The sequence below is a fragment of the Triplophysa dalaica genome, chromosome 12, assembly GCF_015846415.1.
Source record: "Triplophysa dalaica isolate WHDGS20190420 chromosome 12, ASM1584641v1, whole genome shotgun sequence".
Taxonomy (NCBI): Eukaryota; Metazoa; Chordata; class Actinopteri; order Cypriniformes; family Nemacheilidae; genus Triplophysa; species Triplophysa dalaica.
Window position 1 is genome coordinate 12026950 of NC_079553.1, and position 16192 is coordinate 12043141.

The 16192-nt window shown below is 36.5% G+C and overlaps 3 protein-coding genes across 6 annotated transcripts; 1 reads left to right on the forward strand and 2 right to left on the reverse strand.

The window, feature by feature from the left end:
* Window positions 1–7: 7 nt before the first annotated feature.
* LOC130433082 (prostate stem cell antigen-like) lies at window positions 8–2504 on the reverse strand. The gene is made up of 3 exons (XM_056762769.1): window positions 2320–2504; window positions 1783–1899; window positions 8–796 (listed from the first exon to the last, which is right to left on the reverse strand). The coding sequence occupies exons 1-3, from the start codon at window positions 2366–2368 to the stop codon at window positions 579–581; spliced, it is 384 nt and encodes a 127-aa protein (XP_056618747.1). The 5' UTR covers window positions 2369–2504; the 3' UTR covers window positions 8–578.
* Window positions 2505–2959: 455 nt separating this feature from the next.
* On the reverse strand, window positions 2960–10078 carry LOC130432928 (lipid scramblase CLPTM1L-like). 3 transcript variants are annotated; one of them, XM_056762537.1, is made up of 17 exons: window positions 9486–10078; window positions 9286–9380; window positions 8658–8841; window positions 7424–7545; window positions 6946–7033; window positions 6747–6864; window positions 6562–6656; window positions 6389–6473; window positions 6199–6302; window positions 6012–6056; window positions 5875–5925; window positions 5696–5778; window positions 5547–5581; window positions 5380–5435; window positions 5251–5295; window positions 4541–4656; window positions 2960–4254 (listed from the first exon to the last, which is right to left on the reverse strand). In XM_056762537.1, the coding sequence occupies exons 1-17, from the start codon at window positions 9684–9686 to the stop codon at window positions 4170–4172; spliced, it is 1608 nt and encodes a 535-aa protein (XP_056618515.1). In that variant the 5' UTR covers window positions 9687–10078; the 3' UTR covers window positions 2960–4169. The 3 variants fall into 3 exon arrangements, 2 of the variants coding, with proteins under 2 accessions (XP_056618515.1, XP_056618517.1); XM_056762539.1 differs by having other exon boundaries at window positions 2960–4396; XR_008908506.1 differs by lacking the exon at window positions 2960–4254 and having other exon boundaries at window positions 4584–4656; window positions 4779–5295.
* A 464-nt stretch (window positions 10079–10542) lies between these two features.
* Window positions 10543–15724, forward strand: mrs2 (magnesium transporter MRS2). 2 transcript variants are annotated; one of them, XM_056762542.1, is made up of 11 exons: window positions 10543–11040; window positions 12740–12813; window positions 12929–12965; window positions 13061–13173; window positions 13408–13581; window positions 13814–13944; window positions 14289–14405; window positions 14627–14779; window positions 14977–15094; window positions 15189–15302; window positions 15434–15724. In XM_056762542.1, the coding sequence occupies exons 1-11, from the start codon at window positions 10872–10874 to the stop codon at window positions 15503–15505; spliced, it is 1272 nt and encodes a 423-aa protein (XP_056618520.1). In that variant the 5' UTR covers window positions 10543–10871; the 3' UTR covers window positions 15506–15724. The 2 variants fall into 2 exon arrangements, with proteins under 2 accessions (XP_056618520.1, XP_056618521.1); XM_056762543.1 differs by having other exon boundaries at window positions 10543–10946.
* Window positions 15725–16192: the final 468 nt, after the last annotated feature.

Here is a 16192-nt window from a genome sequence, read left to right on the forward strand (position 1 = left end):
GACTAAATGAGTAAAACATTTTAATCAGTTCCCACACATTCAAAACAAACAAATATAATTTACAAATTTTATATTATTATTAAAAAAATCTTCATTTTAAAGTTTTATTCTCTTGTTATTTTGAGGAAGCACAGCTTAATGGTACAGACAACTTAATGTTGAATAATTTAGAAGTCTAGATGCCCGAGTCATTTTTACACTAAATAACATTTTTTTTACTCCAAGTCATAATTTGGTACACGTCTTGCTTGTTTCAAATTTCTGAAATTTTCAGGTAAACATTAACTTTGCTTGGCTCAGTCCCACATGATCGGATGTGTAGAGCCTGTACTCAATACATCAGTTTGAATGGACTTTAAACATTTCTTATCCATTTAGATTTGAGATTTTATTTAATATCAACTTGTTTTATGTTGACGTTTTATCAAAAAGACGCACCTTTTTGTTACTCAAGCAGTCATGGAGAATAGAAAGATGATAATTAGTGGCTCAGTAGTTTCTGTGGTGTTTTTGTAAAGATATGAACACAGTTGTTCAGTCCAAAATTAGATGTCATTCATCCAGCAGTGTTTAACTCCTCATGTTTGCTGTCTGATAAGAAGGGATAAGAGGATCAGGGGCAGGAGCATCAGCCATCGTTGTGCTTTAATACTCGCAGCTCCGCTGTAGTTGCACAGGCGACTGGTGCAGCAGGAGATCTGAACGCCGTTTCCATTATTGTCCATAGAGGCCACAGATGCAGCTCCTGTACAGACCTTCGAATTGGAGCAGGTCTTTACAATGCCTTTCACAGCTCCTAAAAAGACAGAAACAGTTGACATTATTTTCAGGCTTTTATGAATTCATTTTGTTGATTGACCCACTAGCTTAGAGACATTTCACCCAAAAATAAAATATATATCATTTATCATCATCTCTTGTCCAACCTGTATGTCTTTCAGTCTTTCCCAGAACACAACATATATTTTGAAGAATGTTGGTAACCGAACAACGGCATTCACTTGCTTTGCTTTTGTGTCCAAACAATAGAAGTCAATGGCGTTCAGTGTTGTTCGGTTACCAAATTCTTCTAAATATCATTTTTTGCGTTCTGCAGAAGAATGTCATACAGGTTTGAAAAGACAAGAGGGTGAGTTTATGATGTACTTTCATTTTTGGATCACTGTAAAGGGAATGAATTACTCCATTTCCTACTATGGTAGTCAATGATGTCCCAGGTATGTCAGTTGCTGACATTTTTCCAAATATCTTTGTGTTTTACTGAACAAAGACATTCATACAGGTTTGGAACAACTTGGAGTTGAGTAATTCATGACAGAATTTTCATTTTTGGGTGAAGTATCACTTCAAGACACCAACTTGCCTCTTTTGGAGATCTGCTGCCTTGTGTTTTTACAACGTGTTTTATAAAGTTACACACCTTGTTACTTTGCATTCAACATGGATTATGACTCATCTGTGATGCTGGTTTTGTAATGTAAGGAGTGTCTATAATGATTTCTTTGTGCATGTCTAGAACAATAGACTAAATTTAATCCCAATTGTCCTTTCTTTTTGTATGAAATACAGCGAATTAGTGTGGAGTGGTGCCAAACTGGAATTAAAAGGAGGCAAGTAAAATAAAGCATTACAAAACGAAACTAAGATAAGCTGATATCTCTTATCTAGTGAACTGAATGGCACCCTTATGTCTGGGCAAATATTTGCCTGTTTGTTTACTGTTCTGTAAGAAAATGATATAAATGTCTTCTAATGTTTCAATTGTCCTGAGCATTTGCTCACCTAGTTTGGCTACAGTAGTCATGCAGGCGTCGAAGGGAGCCTGACAATCCTCAGAGTTCATGTTGCACTCGTCATTCGTTGTTTTGGAGCCGCAGATGTAACACTTCAGTGTATTTACTGCCAAAGAGCAAAATATAAAATACAAATGTGTCTCTATTACAGTTAATTATATCATTTATATTGTGCAATTCATTAAATAACATTCCACTATGTACTACAGAAAACAGCATTTAAAAATGTTACAGTCCTTGAAAACTGTTGGTGTCGAAGGGGAATGTTTACACGACACACATTACATCTCGGTTAAATATTTACAGACATACACGGCAAGGCTAAGCTGAGCTTAAAACCTATTTTATTTATTTAAACCATCCTAATCCTTTAGCACTAAAGCTTAATTCAAGACTCTCTTATTTCTTACACACATAACAAAAGCATTTTCACACCTGTTACAAATGTCCTCTATACTCCGTAAAATCAGTAACAGACAACTAATGTACAAATCTAAACAATTTAGTTTCTTATCAAAACACATACCTGAGTGTATTGTTAGAAGTATAAGAAGCAGACTGTAAAGAGACTTCATGTTCCAGAAGCACAGATTGCATGTGTGGCTGAGAGGCGACTGGGTGTTTCTATCTCTGACTGAAACTCTGTGTCTTCAGAGATCCACCCAGCAGACATTCTTTCACTTTTACTGCTAGGCACAAGCAAACACTGCTGATGTTTCCGCACGCTTTTGGTCATGTGTCACAATGTATCTATCCACATTCTAACATGATAAACACTGAGCCCTGTGTGCATAGACGGTGACGTCTGCTGTCTTTAACAACTGAGACATATTGTTGACTCAAATCAGTCTGTGATGTCATTAAAATGATCAGTGGCACCTTTATTTATTTTGATTAAATATAAGTTATGATTTGATTGTATGTAGTATGTTTTATTTATCGTATGTGTTTGTTATATTGTCATCACAAGCCAGTATATCTCACATTCCTGACATGAGCTATTCACGTGCCTCTCTCCAAACCGGCAGGTCTGACAACTTCCTCTAATGGGTGAAACTTTCAAACAAAGATGTAATCGGTTCCGTTCCGTTTCTTTCTTTTTTGCTTGGTTATGTAAGCAGTGGGGGAGAAAAACATAAAAACCCAGAAGTCAAACAGATGTCAAACTTTATTTAAAAGTATTTCAGATAAATGAAACCGTATTTCATACACATAGCCAAGTTACGGTATATACATATGCATTATATACATTTTTACAAAATCACCGATTTGACATTCAGCCTATTCTCATAGTTTATGATTTAATACTTTCATAATAAACAGCACCAAATAATGCACATGACAAAATTATAATCATAACCCTGCCTGTGAAAACCCGGCTAAACTCATTTTTGTGACTGACGGTTACATAAAACATCCTACATAATGTAAAGCACATTTTGTGAAAAATATATTGATTGACTAAGTAAAGCCATTTGTAAGAATAAAATTGTAGTGAAATTCATGCTTGAAATTGAACGTGTTGCCCAGACCTGGGTTTCAAAGTCAGGGTCATCAATAAATAAAGCAATAAATATCATTACCTGAAGCCATATCAGCAATCATATCAGCACCCAAATACATTTCCTGAAAGTTCATACTGCTGCTGAATACATGGGACTTATGCAAAAACTTCTGCATATAAAGTGGTTCAACCAATGCAAAGCAGCAAAAATACGTTGAACTCTGCACATGGCAAATTTCCCTGCCAAAGACTAATGGCTGGAATACACTACAAGACTTTTAAAATCTGAACACATTTTTTTTTATTAAACTAGACCTCATACTCTTGCAGACTTTTTGAAAGTTTCAGATAGAAACACACAAACTGATCAAATCTGCAGACTGGTACAGACTTTCTGCAACAAGTCCAGATTTAAAATATGGATAAAATCTGAGCAAAAATCTTGTAGTGTATTTTAGCCTTAAAGAAGCTCAAGTCTAAATCCTGGGCTGATCATTACAAACATTTTTTTCTCTGGGTTCATACATCCTCTAATACCGAGTTGGTTAAGTAAATAATGACTGGTATTGTCATTTCGTTCTTAGCATTTGGTGGGTGTAGCTGTAATTTCAATTGGAGCTTATATTACTGTCTGGTGGACAGGCCTGAGTCATGACACATTACACGATTTTGTCTAAAACACAAATTATTTGCTTCAGCTGTGAGTTGCTGCAGTAAAACTTACTTTACGAGTCCTAGCTCTGTCAAATCTTACAGCATAAGGCAGGATTGTTATATGAAAACAGTAAAGGGCTTTGGCCGTAAGTGTTCTCAGCATTTCTCCTGAATCACATGCATAAAGAGCACAAGCTCTCAGAGAAAGTTGCAGCTGCTTAGTCCTCGTGTGACTTTCCTTTCGCTTTCCTCCTGTGTGCAGACCCGTAATCACGTGACCTGGACTTGCTCATAGGATAAATCCTGGAGACGGTCAAATAAACAGATGGAACACAACTTGCATCCGAAAACATTCTTCAAGGTCAAACGGCTGGATGTGAATTATGACTGATTTTAGTCAGTTGGATTCTGTCCCCTTAAGGTAGGTTTTTAAATGCTTCATAAACTACAAAAAAAAATATTACAAGTGAGGGTGACTGATGTGAAAAGTCCTTCTATCAACCCATTCATTATAACCAACAATAAAGTAGATTTACTCTCTCTTTTTTCTATGCCATTTACATGCACTGTACGTGTATGTGTTGCCCACCTGCGCTGATATAGGTAGATGAGGAAGACTACATCATCTCTGAAACAGGCCAGCTGATGGGGTCCAGGAGTGGTGATTATTCCACTGAACACATCACTGATGAATGTATTCAAGCCCTGACGATTAAAAAAACAAAAAACATTGTAACTATATCGCTCCTGTCCTTATTAAACCTGTATCTTCATGACTCCATATTTCGTGATTATCATTTTTGTCATAAATCATTATTATTAGTCACCCTTTATGTTTGTCACTCGGTTTTCAAATATCTAAGCAACAAAAAGTATTAAAAAGTGCTTGTTAAATTTGACAAGACAGTGTCCATTTCCTGAAAAACAGCAAATTTTGACATTCAAGGTTTCAGAAGGAGAGCAACGATATTTAAGTGTTGTATGAAGGGTTCTACTTGTATAAGGCTATTGTGGAGTCTCTTTATAGATGGTTTCTTTGGACTCACAGTCCTGGCCCGAAATTTACTTCTGGTCTGTGTTTGGTTATAATATAGTAATTTATTTTCTATTTAATGTATTTTCATATTTTATTGCATATTAATAGTATTCAATTAAATTAAAACTACTCACCAGTGAAGTTTGGGCCACATAACGTTGGTTTAAGTAAGTATATTTGAATGTTTTTTCATTCTTTTTATAAAAAGATTAAAGCCAGTTGATTTCTCATTCATAACACCCCTTATGCATTCAATAACTTACCTTATACATTAGAGTGGACATCTGCAGATGAGCCACTGATTTTAACTGTGGAGAGAAGTAAAGTACACATCAATGAAATGAATCAATACACTGTTGAGGTGTATTTTAAACGCGGATGTAAAAACAAACCTTGTAATTAATGAACAGCTGAGGAACCATCGACAGAAATCCAAAGGCATAAACACCTTAATGTTTAAAGGAAAAAGACTATTAAGCTGACTTTCTAAGTGGCTGCCATTAGTTAAACAATCTTTTTATTATTTTTATTATTGACACTAATATAATAAAGCTCTTACCACTGATAAGGCCATTGGTTATCCAAGAATACCAACTATTGACAATACACAATATAAAATAAATTATATTATATAAAATAAGAAGCGTTAACAAACGAACAGACAAATTGAATCAAGATACAATATAGTCAATAAAACAAAACGGTTACCTTTTATTTTGGAGATATAAGTATGAGTATATAGCGCCACTGATACACAGCGGATACATCAGATATGACAAGAATTTCATAGCCTGTACAAATGAAGAGAAAGGTCTCACTACAACACCTAAAACAGTATAATTTACTGAAAAAAAAGGATTAACATGCGTTCAATAGCAATGCACCACCTTGGAATCATACTCTTCTGTTGCTCGCTCGAAATCATCCAGTCTTTCATCCTTGAAATAAAAAATGTGGAATGAGTAAATAATGTAGTTCAGTATATGTTCTAAACATACTTGATTACTGAGTAATGCAAACTTACATGAAATTTGGGTGAAAGTTCTATGACCTTATTCACCTTCCATAACTTCAAATATAAAACAGAAAACGGTTATCAAAAATGCAAAGAATATATATTCATATTCTAAATGAAAATGTACATAGGTTTAGTTTTATAAGAAAAGAAATGCCGCCCGTCTTTATCGAGTACATCTCATCTATTTTGGTACCTCAATCAGAGCTGCTATCCCAGTGGGGAGCAGAATTAACCAGCTAGATTGCTCTTCTAGTAGATGGAGGAAAATTACGATGGTGCTAAAACATCTCCACAGCACTGCAGAAATACAGAGAAAAGAAAGAGAAGATACAGCCAGGCTTTGTATTGTGGTCTGGTCTTATCATCAGCATATATCTGTGTACCTGATCTCCTGGAAAGGCCTGCTAAGTTCTTCCTGTCTCTCCAGAACCTTATGTCATTCTTAAAGGCAAAGACTTCAAACGAGAGCTACAAAAGAAAGTTTTTCAAGTTATTTATACGCAAGCACACATTAAAAAAGAATAAGCACATAAATCTTATATCGAAAGGATTTTACATGGAAGGCAGGCACGAGGACGGACAGAGCCAAGACATGCAGACCGTTCTCAACAAACATGGCTTTGATTTCATCCAGGCTCTGCTCTGAAAATCCTGCATGAGAAATAAGTGTTAATATTCATTAAAAGTGTATTAACACTGAATTAAAAATTAAGTCTACGTATGCTGCTATATGTCACTCACCAAAATGTTTGAGTGAATAGATGACAGCCTGTATGTGGATCCATATTCTGAATTTGCATAAGGTTATAGTATCATATGATACAGTCAGTGGCAACTCTTTTGTGGTCCTGTTTATCTCCTGTGTAATTACAGCACGGTTATTCAGAAATTAAAATTGTATACAGCAACTCTTTAATATCACACAAAAATATTTACATACGATTAAGTCTTTTAATCGGCTCCTCAGTTCATCGACCAGTAATAGAGGCAGATACAATTTCTTTTTTTCTCTTTTTCCATCTTCAATTCTGTAGAAAGAAACAATGAAAATGAAATTCACAAATTAATAAATAATAAACAATCAAATGAATAATAACGGAAATTAAATTACTAATAATATAATATTTATCAATGTATTTTAACCCAGTTAACTTGCAGACCACTGCGCATCTAACAGATTATGCATCAGCTGTCAGAAATATCAAGAACATAAAGAAATTTGGTTACACAATTTTGTTTTTCATTTCAATAGTTGTTACAATTTCCACAAGCCTAAGAGCCACAAAATTTGAATATAAGAGATAAATAGTGTGTTTATTATATGCATAACCTATAGTGATAATATACATTGATCTCAGAGAATTTGATACTCTGTAGCTGATCCTTTGGTCAATATCTAAACTGGTTTAACAACTCACATTTTCATATACCGCCTCAGGTCGCTGGGAACCCCAGCATTGCTGAAGATGAAATCCTCATTCATTATGTTCAGTCTAAGACATGATTTCCAGTATAAAACAAGCTTGTGCTCCTCTGATGTCTTGACATAAAAAACAGAACCAGAAATCCACATGAAAAGACCTAAACACAGTGTACAATAAAGGCAGATGTGGAGACTTGTATTGTACACATTTGGGGCGGTTTCCAGGACAGGGTTTAAGGCCACGTTTACACGATGAAAAACTGAAAAGTTTTTCTTTTGCGTTTTTGAAATGTTTCACGTACACACGACAACGTTATCAGAACAATCCGCGTTTACACAGATCCACAAAAATGACTAAAACGCTGTATTACGCAAGCCACGGCAGTAGTTGGCCACATCCCTTTGTAATGAAAAAATTCCCTGAGTCCCTGACGATTGATGGTTTATTGGAAGGCGGACATCCGTGGCTAAAAAGACCATACAATACAGAGCTCTGCATTTCTCCTCATTCATAGCGAAGAGAAGCGTGCACACATATACAAATAAACAAACAAGATGGGGAAGGCAGCGAATATAGCACGGGTGTAGTAAATCTACACTTTGCTGTTGTTGTCTTAAAATGAACATCACTAATGTTTTTTTCTAAGATTTAAATAGCCGGCATAATCCTGGTTTATGCTAAGCCTTGTCTGTGAAACCGGACCGTTATTTTGTACAAAATTTGAAGGGTTCAAATGTAACAATCTCTAAATACCATCTGAAATATTCTTCTAAAATTAGCATTTTATCAGGCTTTTATCAAGCTTGTATATTTTGGTGAAGTAATTTCACTCTTTTCATTACCATTCAAGTGAAATTACTGAGCATTATTATAGGAACCTGATTTTCGAAGAAAGTTTGTGATGGCACAGGATTTTGCATCTGACCTCTTCTACGTTTGCACAAACAAGTATAATCTAATCTTAACAGTACATGCAAAACTCACATTGTTATAAATATATAATTTAGAACAAACACGATTGCCTCTGTACTCATGGTTAATCCTATACACAAGTTTATTTTGTTATATCACGAGAAGGTAATTATTAGTAATTAAGTAGAAATCTTCTGACACAGGCATTCAGTTCAGGCATGCATCCACCAGGGAGAGAAGCGTGATTTATACAAATTGATATAAAGGTTTCGGACACAGTGATGATTAGATTAGACTAGAAGGAGTCTCACAGTACCTCTTGGGTTTGTTTGGTCGTGGTGGTCTCCAGTTGAAGAGGGATGATCTGAGATGTGAGACGATCCACAAGCCGCATATGCCTGTTGTCTTTCCAGGGTGTCACTCCGCTCTTGTGTATAAACACGACTGCATGGAGTGTCCGGTTATTATGAGTCCCCACAGGAAGGGTGACAATCACCTTTCTTTAATAACATCACAAAAAAAGTGTTAAGCAGCTGTCTGAGCAAACAAACACTACTACAGAGACACAGCATGTATGTACAGCATGGATAATGAAACCTGGTACCCAATGTTACTCATTCATATGATACATTACCCTGTATGAACTTGGGATATATATATTTCAATCAGATTTCTGTGTTGAAAGGTTTTTGGAAACTAATTAAAAAATATCAAAGTAAAACCAACGAATGATGCAAAGCACAGGTAGACAGTACATCGCTTTTTTAGGATTTAAAAAATAAATATGTGAAATGCTTGTGAAGTGTTATTCTAATGTTTTATTCGAAGAACCAGACTTGGTTTAAAGTCGTACTGTGTAAAGCATGTTTGCAGAAGATTTTTATGCACCTGACCATTCACATCACTCATGCAAACCTAACAATTCACAACAAAGATCAGCTTACTTGTCAAACCTAGTATTTATGTCAAATCTGTCGACTTTGAAAAGAAGGATGTATCCAGATTCATCATTGGGATCCAGGGCGGAATAGATGCTGAGCTTTAAATTTCAGGAAAAAACACTATCATATTACATGCAATGTAACACATCCAAATACTTATACTATAATCCCATTTATTTAACCGTTTCAGGAGTGTGGCTCACCTGGAGTCGAGGTTTGATGGTAAGATAAGATGTAACGCAGCTGTCTCCTTTGGAGCTGTCACAGGGTTTGGTGTGAATGAAGCCGTATATGGCCCAGCACGTATGGACGACGTACACCACCAGCACACCAACAATCACTTTGGTGTAAGACATCTTAAACTGAGACCCATTCTTGGTCTTAGAACAGCACGACGGGAACATCTTAACTCCGAACCGTTCTTGTAACAAAAATGCTTTCAGAAATATCCCCGGCTGTCAGCGCGCAGCATCACTTGCCTCGTTCATTCATTCATTCATTCATTTTTATGCGCTGCATTTTTCCAGGCGCCGTAAGCATCATATGCCGAGCGAATATATTTATTTATCAATGACTGTAGCGACACTAATGCACTCGAAAGGAGATGTAAAGACGAACAAACGATTTCAGCATCTCAATTCTATAGCCGTGGGTAGATTCGAGTGGGATGTATGCGGGGAGCGCCACCTAGTGGTCACTATTACAATCTGCGCTGGTATCTACTTGTGTTCAAGAAATAGCTGCAGATCAAGCATTGTTCTTATTTAATATTTATACATTTTACAGCAGGAGATATAGGCGAATATATTAAAATGCCCTTCAAGAACAGAACAATATTTGATACGTTTGTTTGGGGTCTCTGTGTCAAACCTTGACAAACCTATTCAAAATGAACGAAAATGCGAATAAATAGCAAAATGCATACATTTGAAACAATAATACACACAAATGTCCACATGAATAAATTATTTAATTGACACGAAACGAAATATTTGACAGCTGTTTAATTATTATCAGATTTATAAAGTATGTTTGTTAGTTAAATCCGAAAAGTGTATTAAATAAAACGTGGGCTTTGATGACTAAAATTCACATTTAAGATCCGTAATTTCCAAATTCTTTTTTCTTATGCGTTCTTATTTTACTGCAAAAGAAACACATCTTTACTACGTGAGCCTGCGCCTTTAAGGGTAGCCCGGTGACGTCACGCGAGCGAGTGCCCAACCGGTGCAGAGAAGAGCAGAGCGCGTGCTGGGTGCTCACGTCATCATTTGCTTCCGAAAACATTTGCAGTGTAGCAGCAACAGCAGTTAAAGTCTACAAAGTGTTTCACAGATTTTTTTTAATTTTCATAAAGTACATACGAGCTGAAGTAATACGCAGATGCAATCATGGACGTCACAAACGGAATTTATTTTGAGCTAATTTATGAGCTTTCTTAGTTAGGAAAAAATTATTAGCATCGTCGGGTTTTCGTGCGGTTTTACCTCAAACTGGTCCGACTCAATCGTTTATGGGGTTTGGTTTGACCCGGTAACCTCATCGACATGTCCTGGAGGAGAATTTAACTTTTAAACGACTTTTAAATTATGGAGCCATGTTTGAGGTTTGTGTGTCGAGAGAGTGTCAGGACAGTGTCGGCGAAGTGCTGGACGTGGAGATCGGTGAGGTGCTGGAGATCACCTTTCAGACGTCCTCTTACGTCAACATGTCTCCGGTCACATCATAGCACTCTTCTGCTGAGAGCTCAGACACAATGTACGATCATGTCTGTTGTTTCATAAACTGGGGCCCGTTTCAATAAGGAAGTTCAACCAACACCGAGTTGAAATCTGAACTCTGAGTTGATTTACTCAGAGAATCGCTACTCTGAGTTTTCAGTTTCAGAACAGCTGATTTGAGTTAGTTCAATCAACCCTGAGTAAGTTCACTCTAGGTTACGCACGTGCAGCATGGCGATGAAAAGCCATCATCAATTGAGTGAAGATAGCACGATTCACCATGGCAACGGCACGTGACAAAAAGCGCTCTGTTCATTTCTCGCCAATCGAATTGAAGGTACTGTTACAAGCGTAAGGTGAATATTAAGAAAAAAAGAGCAACACAGCCGCAGCAGCAAAAGATAGAGAGTTGGTGTGGGAGAAAAGTGCTTCACTTGTTAATGCGCCAGTTTATATGTCAATCACTTTTATATTTATTTTGTTGAAACTGTGAAAATGCGAATTATATTTTACTCTCTCGCTCTCATGTAGGTGATATCCTTCTGCAATAAAAAGATATTGGCAGCAGCTGAATATGAAATATACGACGGCGTCGTAAAAAAAAAAAAAACATTTCGAGAATAAAGTCGAAATGTTACGAGAATAAAGTCGAAATATAAAGTCAAAATGTTACGAGAATAAAGTCGAAATATAAAGTCAAAATGTTACGAGAATAAAGTCGAAATGTTACGAGAATAAACTCGTAATATTTTGAGAAAAATAACAGAATTTCTAGAAACAATGGATGTGGAGGATTTGGTTAAATCCTACTTTAGATTATGATTTAGCAATAAGGAAATTCTTTGTCTTTTGGCGCATCATCACGGAGTTATAATCAGTAAAAGGACACTGCAGCGGTTATGTAGGAAACTGAATTTATTCAGAAGAAAAAATCTGACATGAACTACGAATTAACTCACTGATTCAGATGACGTGCTCAAACATAACTTAAACTCTTAAACTACAACTTTCACGAAAATAAAATACGTATTACGACGAGTTTATTCTCGTAACATTTCGACTTTATTCTCGTAATATTGAATTTATTTTATTTTTAACGTGCCACTAAAACGCCGTCGTAGAAATACAATAACATCATTTATTCAGGAAAGTTTAAAGAAATAAAATGGTCTTGCTAGTAAGATGCCTGATTGGGAAATGTTAAATATACTTCTTAAACTGGCCATAAAAGTTAAGATAAAACGTCCGAACGGGGCCTCACAATTCTCTCCCGACATAAATATAATTCTCTGCGAATTAATGCAGCTTCCTCTTCTATGGGTTCCTAAAAAAACTAACATGCTATTTTAAGTTCTGTGTGACAAAATAGAGCGCGATTAGGAACACGAATCAATAAACAAATGACGTATGCTATTTCAACACCGCTCGCGCTTCGAAAAGGGGGCGGAGATTATAACAAACCCTGGGTTTGCGGAATAAAACCTGCTCCCGACCAGGTTAGGTTCACGGAGTAGGTTACTCTGGTTACTCTCTCAGAGTATAAGATACCTCGATTTCTGAAATGGGCTTGACTTACTCCGCGGTCGCGGGTTTGACATACCTCGCGTTCTGAAACCAAAAACCCTGAGTATTCCGTTTTCTGGGGTTGACTTACTCTGAGTTTGCACTTACCCTGCTTTCTGAAACGGGCCCCTGGTTTTGAACAAATGGAGTAACACATTTGTTTCTGTTGACAGCCGTCTCATGTCGCCAAAGAGTTACAGATGCATCCCAGGCAGCCCTATCTAGCGTTGCACCTGTATTTGTTGTGGTAGGACAAACATTTACACGTAGCTCTATGAACCCATTAGTTGTAGTTATACACTGTCACTAGTTCGTTACAAGGTAATTTATTGACTTTATTAGTTATTTTTCCTATTCAACAGATGAAGTTCGAGCCAGATGGAAATGTGACCTCATTTGGTGAGTTGGATGCAGTTTACACATACAGTAATGTGCTGGAATCTGAATGTTGTTTTAGGAGAGATGTCTCTTAAATGTGTCATTTTGTACTCTAGAAAAGAAGAAGACAGAGTTGTATCAAGACCTTGGTTTGCAGGCGAGAGATCTGAGATTCCAGCACTTAACAAGTATTACAGCACGAAACAATGCCATCATCATACGTATGGAGGTATGGTCATGTGTTATTATGATGTTGTATTATTATGAAGTTCTCAAGTTAGTCTTGATTCGTAAATGGGTTGGTTGTACATTAAAATCACGTATGTTTTCAATAAAAAGCTACACAATCTTGTCAAAACATCATGTCAAAGATTGTGCTTGAAAAGTCTTTTAGTCTTTGTCTGTGAATTGCTAACATTTTTAAACGAAAATCGTAAAAGTTACATTTTCTTTTTCCTTTTAGTCTCTCAAGGCAGTGGTTATCCCGGAGTGTTTACTGGTGCTGGATTTCCGTGGGTCGGGTCTGGAGAAGTGGATGGTGTTGGAACTTGGACCGCAGTTGGCAGGAGATGGAAATTTGGCCACCTACTTACTTCCCTTTGAATTCAGGGCTTTGGAAGCCATTCTGCAACACAGAGTGAGAAAGAAACCTTTACTTTAGTATAATCTGCCTATTGTACATTTTTGTCACATAACAAAATGTTTTTTTATTGATATCTGGGTATGTTGTAGGTTAGTGCGTTTTAAAACGCCATTCTTATATTTGTCATGTTGTTTCTCGTCTGTATGTATACTTTATTTTTTCTACATTGTTGTTATATCATGTTCTGTGGCATGTTTATATGGGTAAGCATGTGTTTTTGGCACAGGTAAATGTACTGCAGGCCCATCTGCATGAGGTTCAGCCTCAGATTCTGGATTGTCTGGAATCATTGGTGGACCCTAAGCTGCTTTCTGCTGACCGCAGCAAACTGCACATGCTCCTGCTTAACAGGAAAAGGTTAGTGCATTAAAGGGATGGTTTACCAAAAATGTTTTGTCATCGTTTACTCACCCTTATGTTCCAAACTTGTATGACTGGAATAACATCGAAATTGTGGGATTATAACAACTAGTCCTATTAAGCGAATCTCACCAGGACATAACTCTGTTCAAACCAAATTGCAAAAGCACAACTCATTACCAACTAGTTAACAGTAGATTTGTAAATATGTAGTTTCGCTCATTCTGTTTTTTGACCTCTATATAGTATTCAGAAGTTATTCCAAGATGAACTTAAACTTAGTTTCATCGATTGAAATGTGACCTATATAGTGGAAAATAATCAGTTTTATCTCTCCGCAGCCTGTCAGAGCTGGAGACGGACATTAAGGTGTTCAAGGACAGTCTTCTCAAAATCTTGGATGAGGATGAGTTAATAGATGAACTCTGTCTTACCAAGTGGACCGACCCTCGAGTGTTGTAGGTGAAACTTTCCTGCTTTAATTTTTGGGTGTGGCCAATGTCACAAAACATACCCTGCACACTCCTGTTAAGTTTCAAAATGTAGTCTTATTGTTTAAGTGTACACAAATATTCTTGATGTCAGTGTAAACATGCAATCATTGGTGTTAGGGGGTTTCTTTATCTGTTTGTGATCATGATGTTTGTGTGCGTGTCTGTGCATGTTTATATGGAGTCAGTGAGGAGAGTAGTCTGGGTATAGATCATGCTGAAGAGATGGAGTTGCTGCTGGAGAATTACTATATGCAGGCTGAGGAGCTCGGCAACAAAGCACGAGAGCTGAAGGACCTCATCGATGACTCTGAAAGTGTCATCTTCATTAACCTGGATAGGTACCAGCAGAAAGCATGTCCTTTTCAAGTTAATCAAAATATTATATCAGCTTTCAATTGGACCAGACTTGGTACATTTACATATGAATATTTTAGGTACTTTTCATGCTACGTAATAATACTTGCACTTAAGGGAGGTTATGCAGTTCATCTCGTATGTCATTTACATGTATTAAAGTATTTTTAAATCTCTGAAGCCACCGCAATGTCATGATGCGACTGAATCTCCAGCTCACCATGGGAACTTTCTCTCTCTCCTTATTTGGCCTGATGGGTGTGGCCTTTGGCATGAATCTGGAGTCTTCATTTGAAGAGGTTGGTGTATCATTCCAATGACCCCAACACATAAATCTGATTTAAAACATGATTGTTTTATTGAACAAAGGTGATTCTATGTTTTTGTGTGTAGGACCCCCGTGTGTTTTGGTTGGTGACTGGGTTCATGTTCCTGGGCAGTGGACTTATCTGGAGAAGACTTCTCTCTTTCCTTGGCAGACATTTAGAACCCAGGTCTCCCCCTCCAGTATGTGAAGCTCACTCTGTTTACATCTCTTCCATTTTACATTGTTGATTTTACCTTTTCTGTTGACTTAAGTAGAGGAGATCCAGCCTAGTAGTAAAAGTGTTATATTAATATTTTTGTTTTTTTTACAGATCCCCCCTGTTTGGAGGAAAAACCAAATTAGCACATTAAAAGCGACTGATATTAAACCAGGAATAAGATGATACTGTTACTGCTGCTTTTTCTATATAGTTTTATTTCTCTCTCCTTTTCTCTCTCACTTTGTGTACGGCATTTCTTAATATTTTTGGCACCCAACATTATCTGTATGTAGCCAGATTATATTTTGCTATGTTAAATTTGTCCTAAGGTGCGTTCTGTGGTCATTTGTGTATTTATTGTGAATAATGTGATATAATAAAGTACATCACGTTTACATTTTACTGACTTTAAAGTGTGTGATATCTTTCAAAGAGCAATATTATTTTACCTGTGTATCTTGATGAGGCATAGATGATTATGAATATATAACTTTAATAAAACAGTTACATAAATAAATTATGGACTGTTGCGTTTTGATGTTTTAAAGTGCGAATGCATTATTCAATATGTTAATGTATCTCTCCGTATTAAAATAATTATTAGTACTTTATAGCTAGGAATCAATTATGAAATTATAAAGTAGATCATTAAGAGCGATCAGACTGTGGGTGTTGTGTGGTCATGTCACGTCACAACAGCTGGGGGAGACAAACCCCACTCAAAATGATTTTCAGTAGTTGTTAAAGTAGTTGTAATCAAAAGTTATACAATTGATTTCGATAAAATATGAATACAATTGAATATACATATGAATTAAATTAGCATAAATTGTTATATAATAACCAAACAGCGGAAGTTACCTTCGGACC

Excerpts from the sequence above, each read along its gene's own strand:
- LOC130433082 (XM_056762769.1), bottom strand. The coding sequence starts at position 2,368 with ATGAAGTCTCTTTACAGTCTGCTTCTTATACTTCTAACAATACACTCA. Across the intron at positions 1,900-2,319 it reads ACTTCTAACAATACACTCAG|TAAATACACTGAAGTGTTAC; the intron begins GTATGTGTTTTG and ends GCTCTTTGGCAG. Across the intron at positions 797-1,782 it reads GACTACTGTAGCCAAACTAG|GAGCTGTGAAAGGCATTGTA; the intron begins GTGAGCAAATGC and ends CTGTCTTTTTAG.
- mrs2 (XM_056762542.1), top strand. The coding sequence starts at position 10,872 with ATGGAGCCATGTTTGAGGTTTGTGTGTCGAGAGAGTGTCAGGACAGTG. Across the intron at positions 12,814-12,928 it reads TTGCACCTGTATTTGTTGTG|ATGAAGTTCGAGCCAGATGG; the intron begins GTAGGACAAACA and ends CCTATTCAACAG. Across the intron at positions 12,966-13,060 it reads TGGAAATGTGACCTCATTTG|AAAAGAAGAAGACAGAGTTG; the intron begins GTGAGTTGGATG and ends TTTGTACTCTAG.
- LOC130432928 (XM_056762537.1), bottom strand. The coding sequence starts at position 9,686 with ATGTTCCCGTCGTGCTGTTCTAAGACCAAGAATGGGTCTCAGTTTAAG. Across the intron at positions 5,779-5,874 it reads CAGAAGAGTATGATTCCAAG|GCTATGAAATTCTTGTCATA; the intron begins GTGGTGCATTGC and ends TCATTTGTACAG. Across the intron at positions 5,436-5,546 it reads AACCAATGGCCTTATCAGTG|GTGTTTATGCCTTTGGATTT; the intron begins GTAAGAGCTTTA and ends TTAAACATTAAG.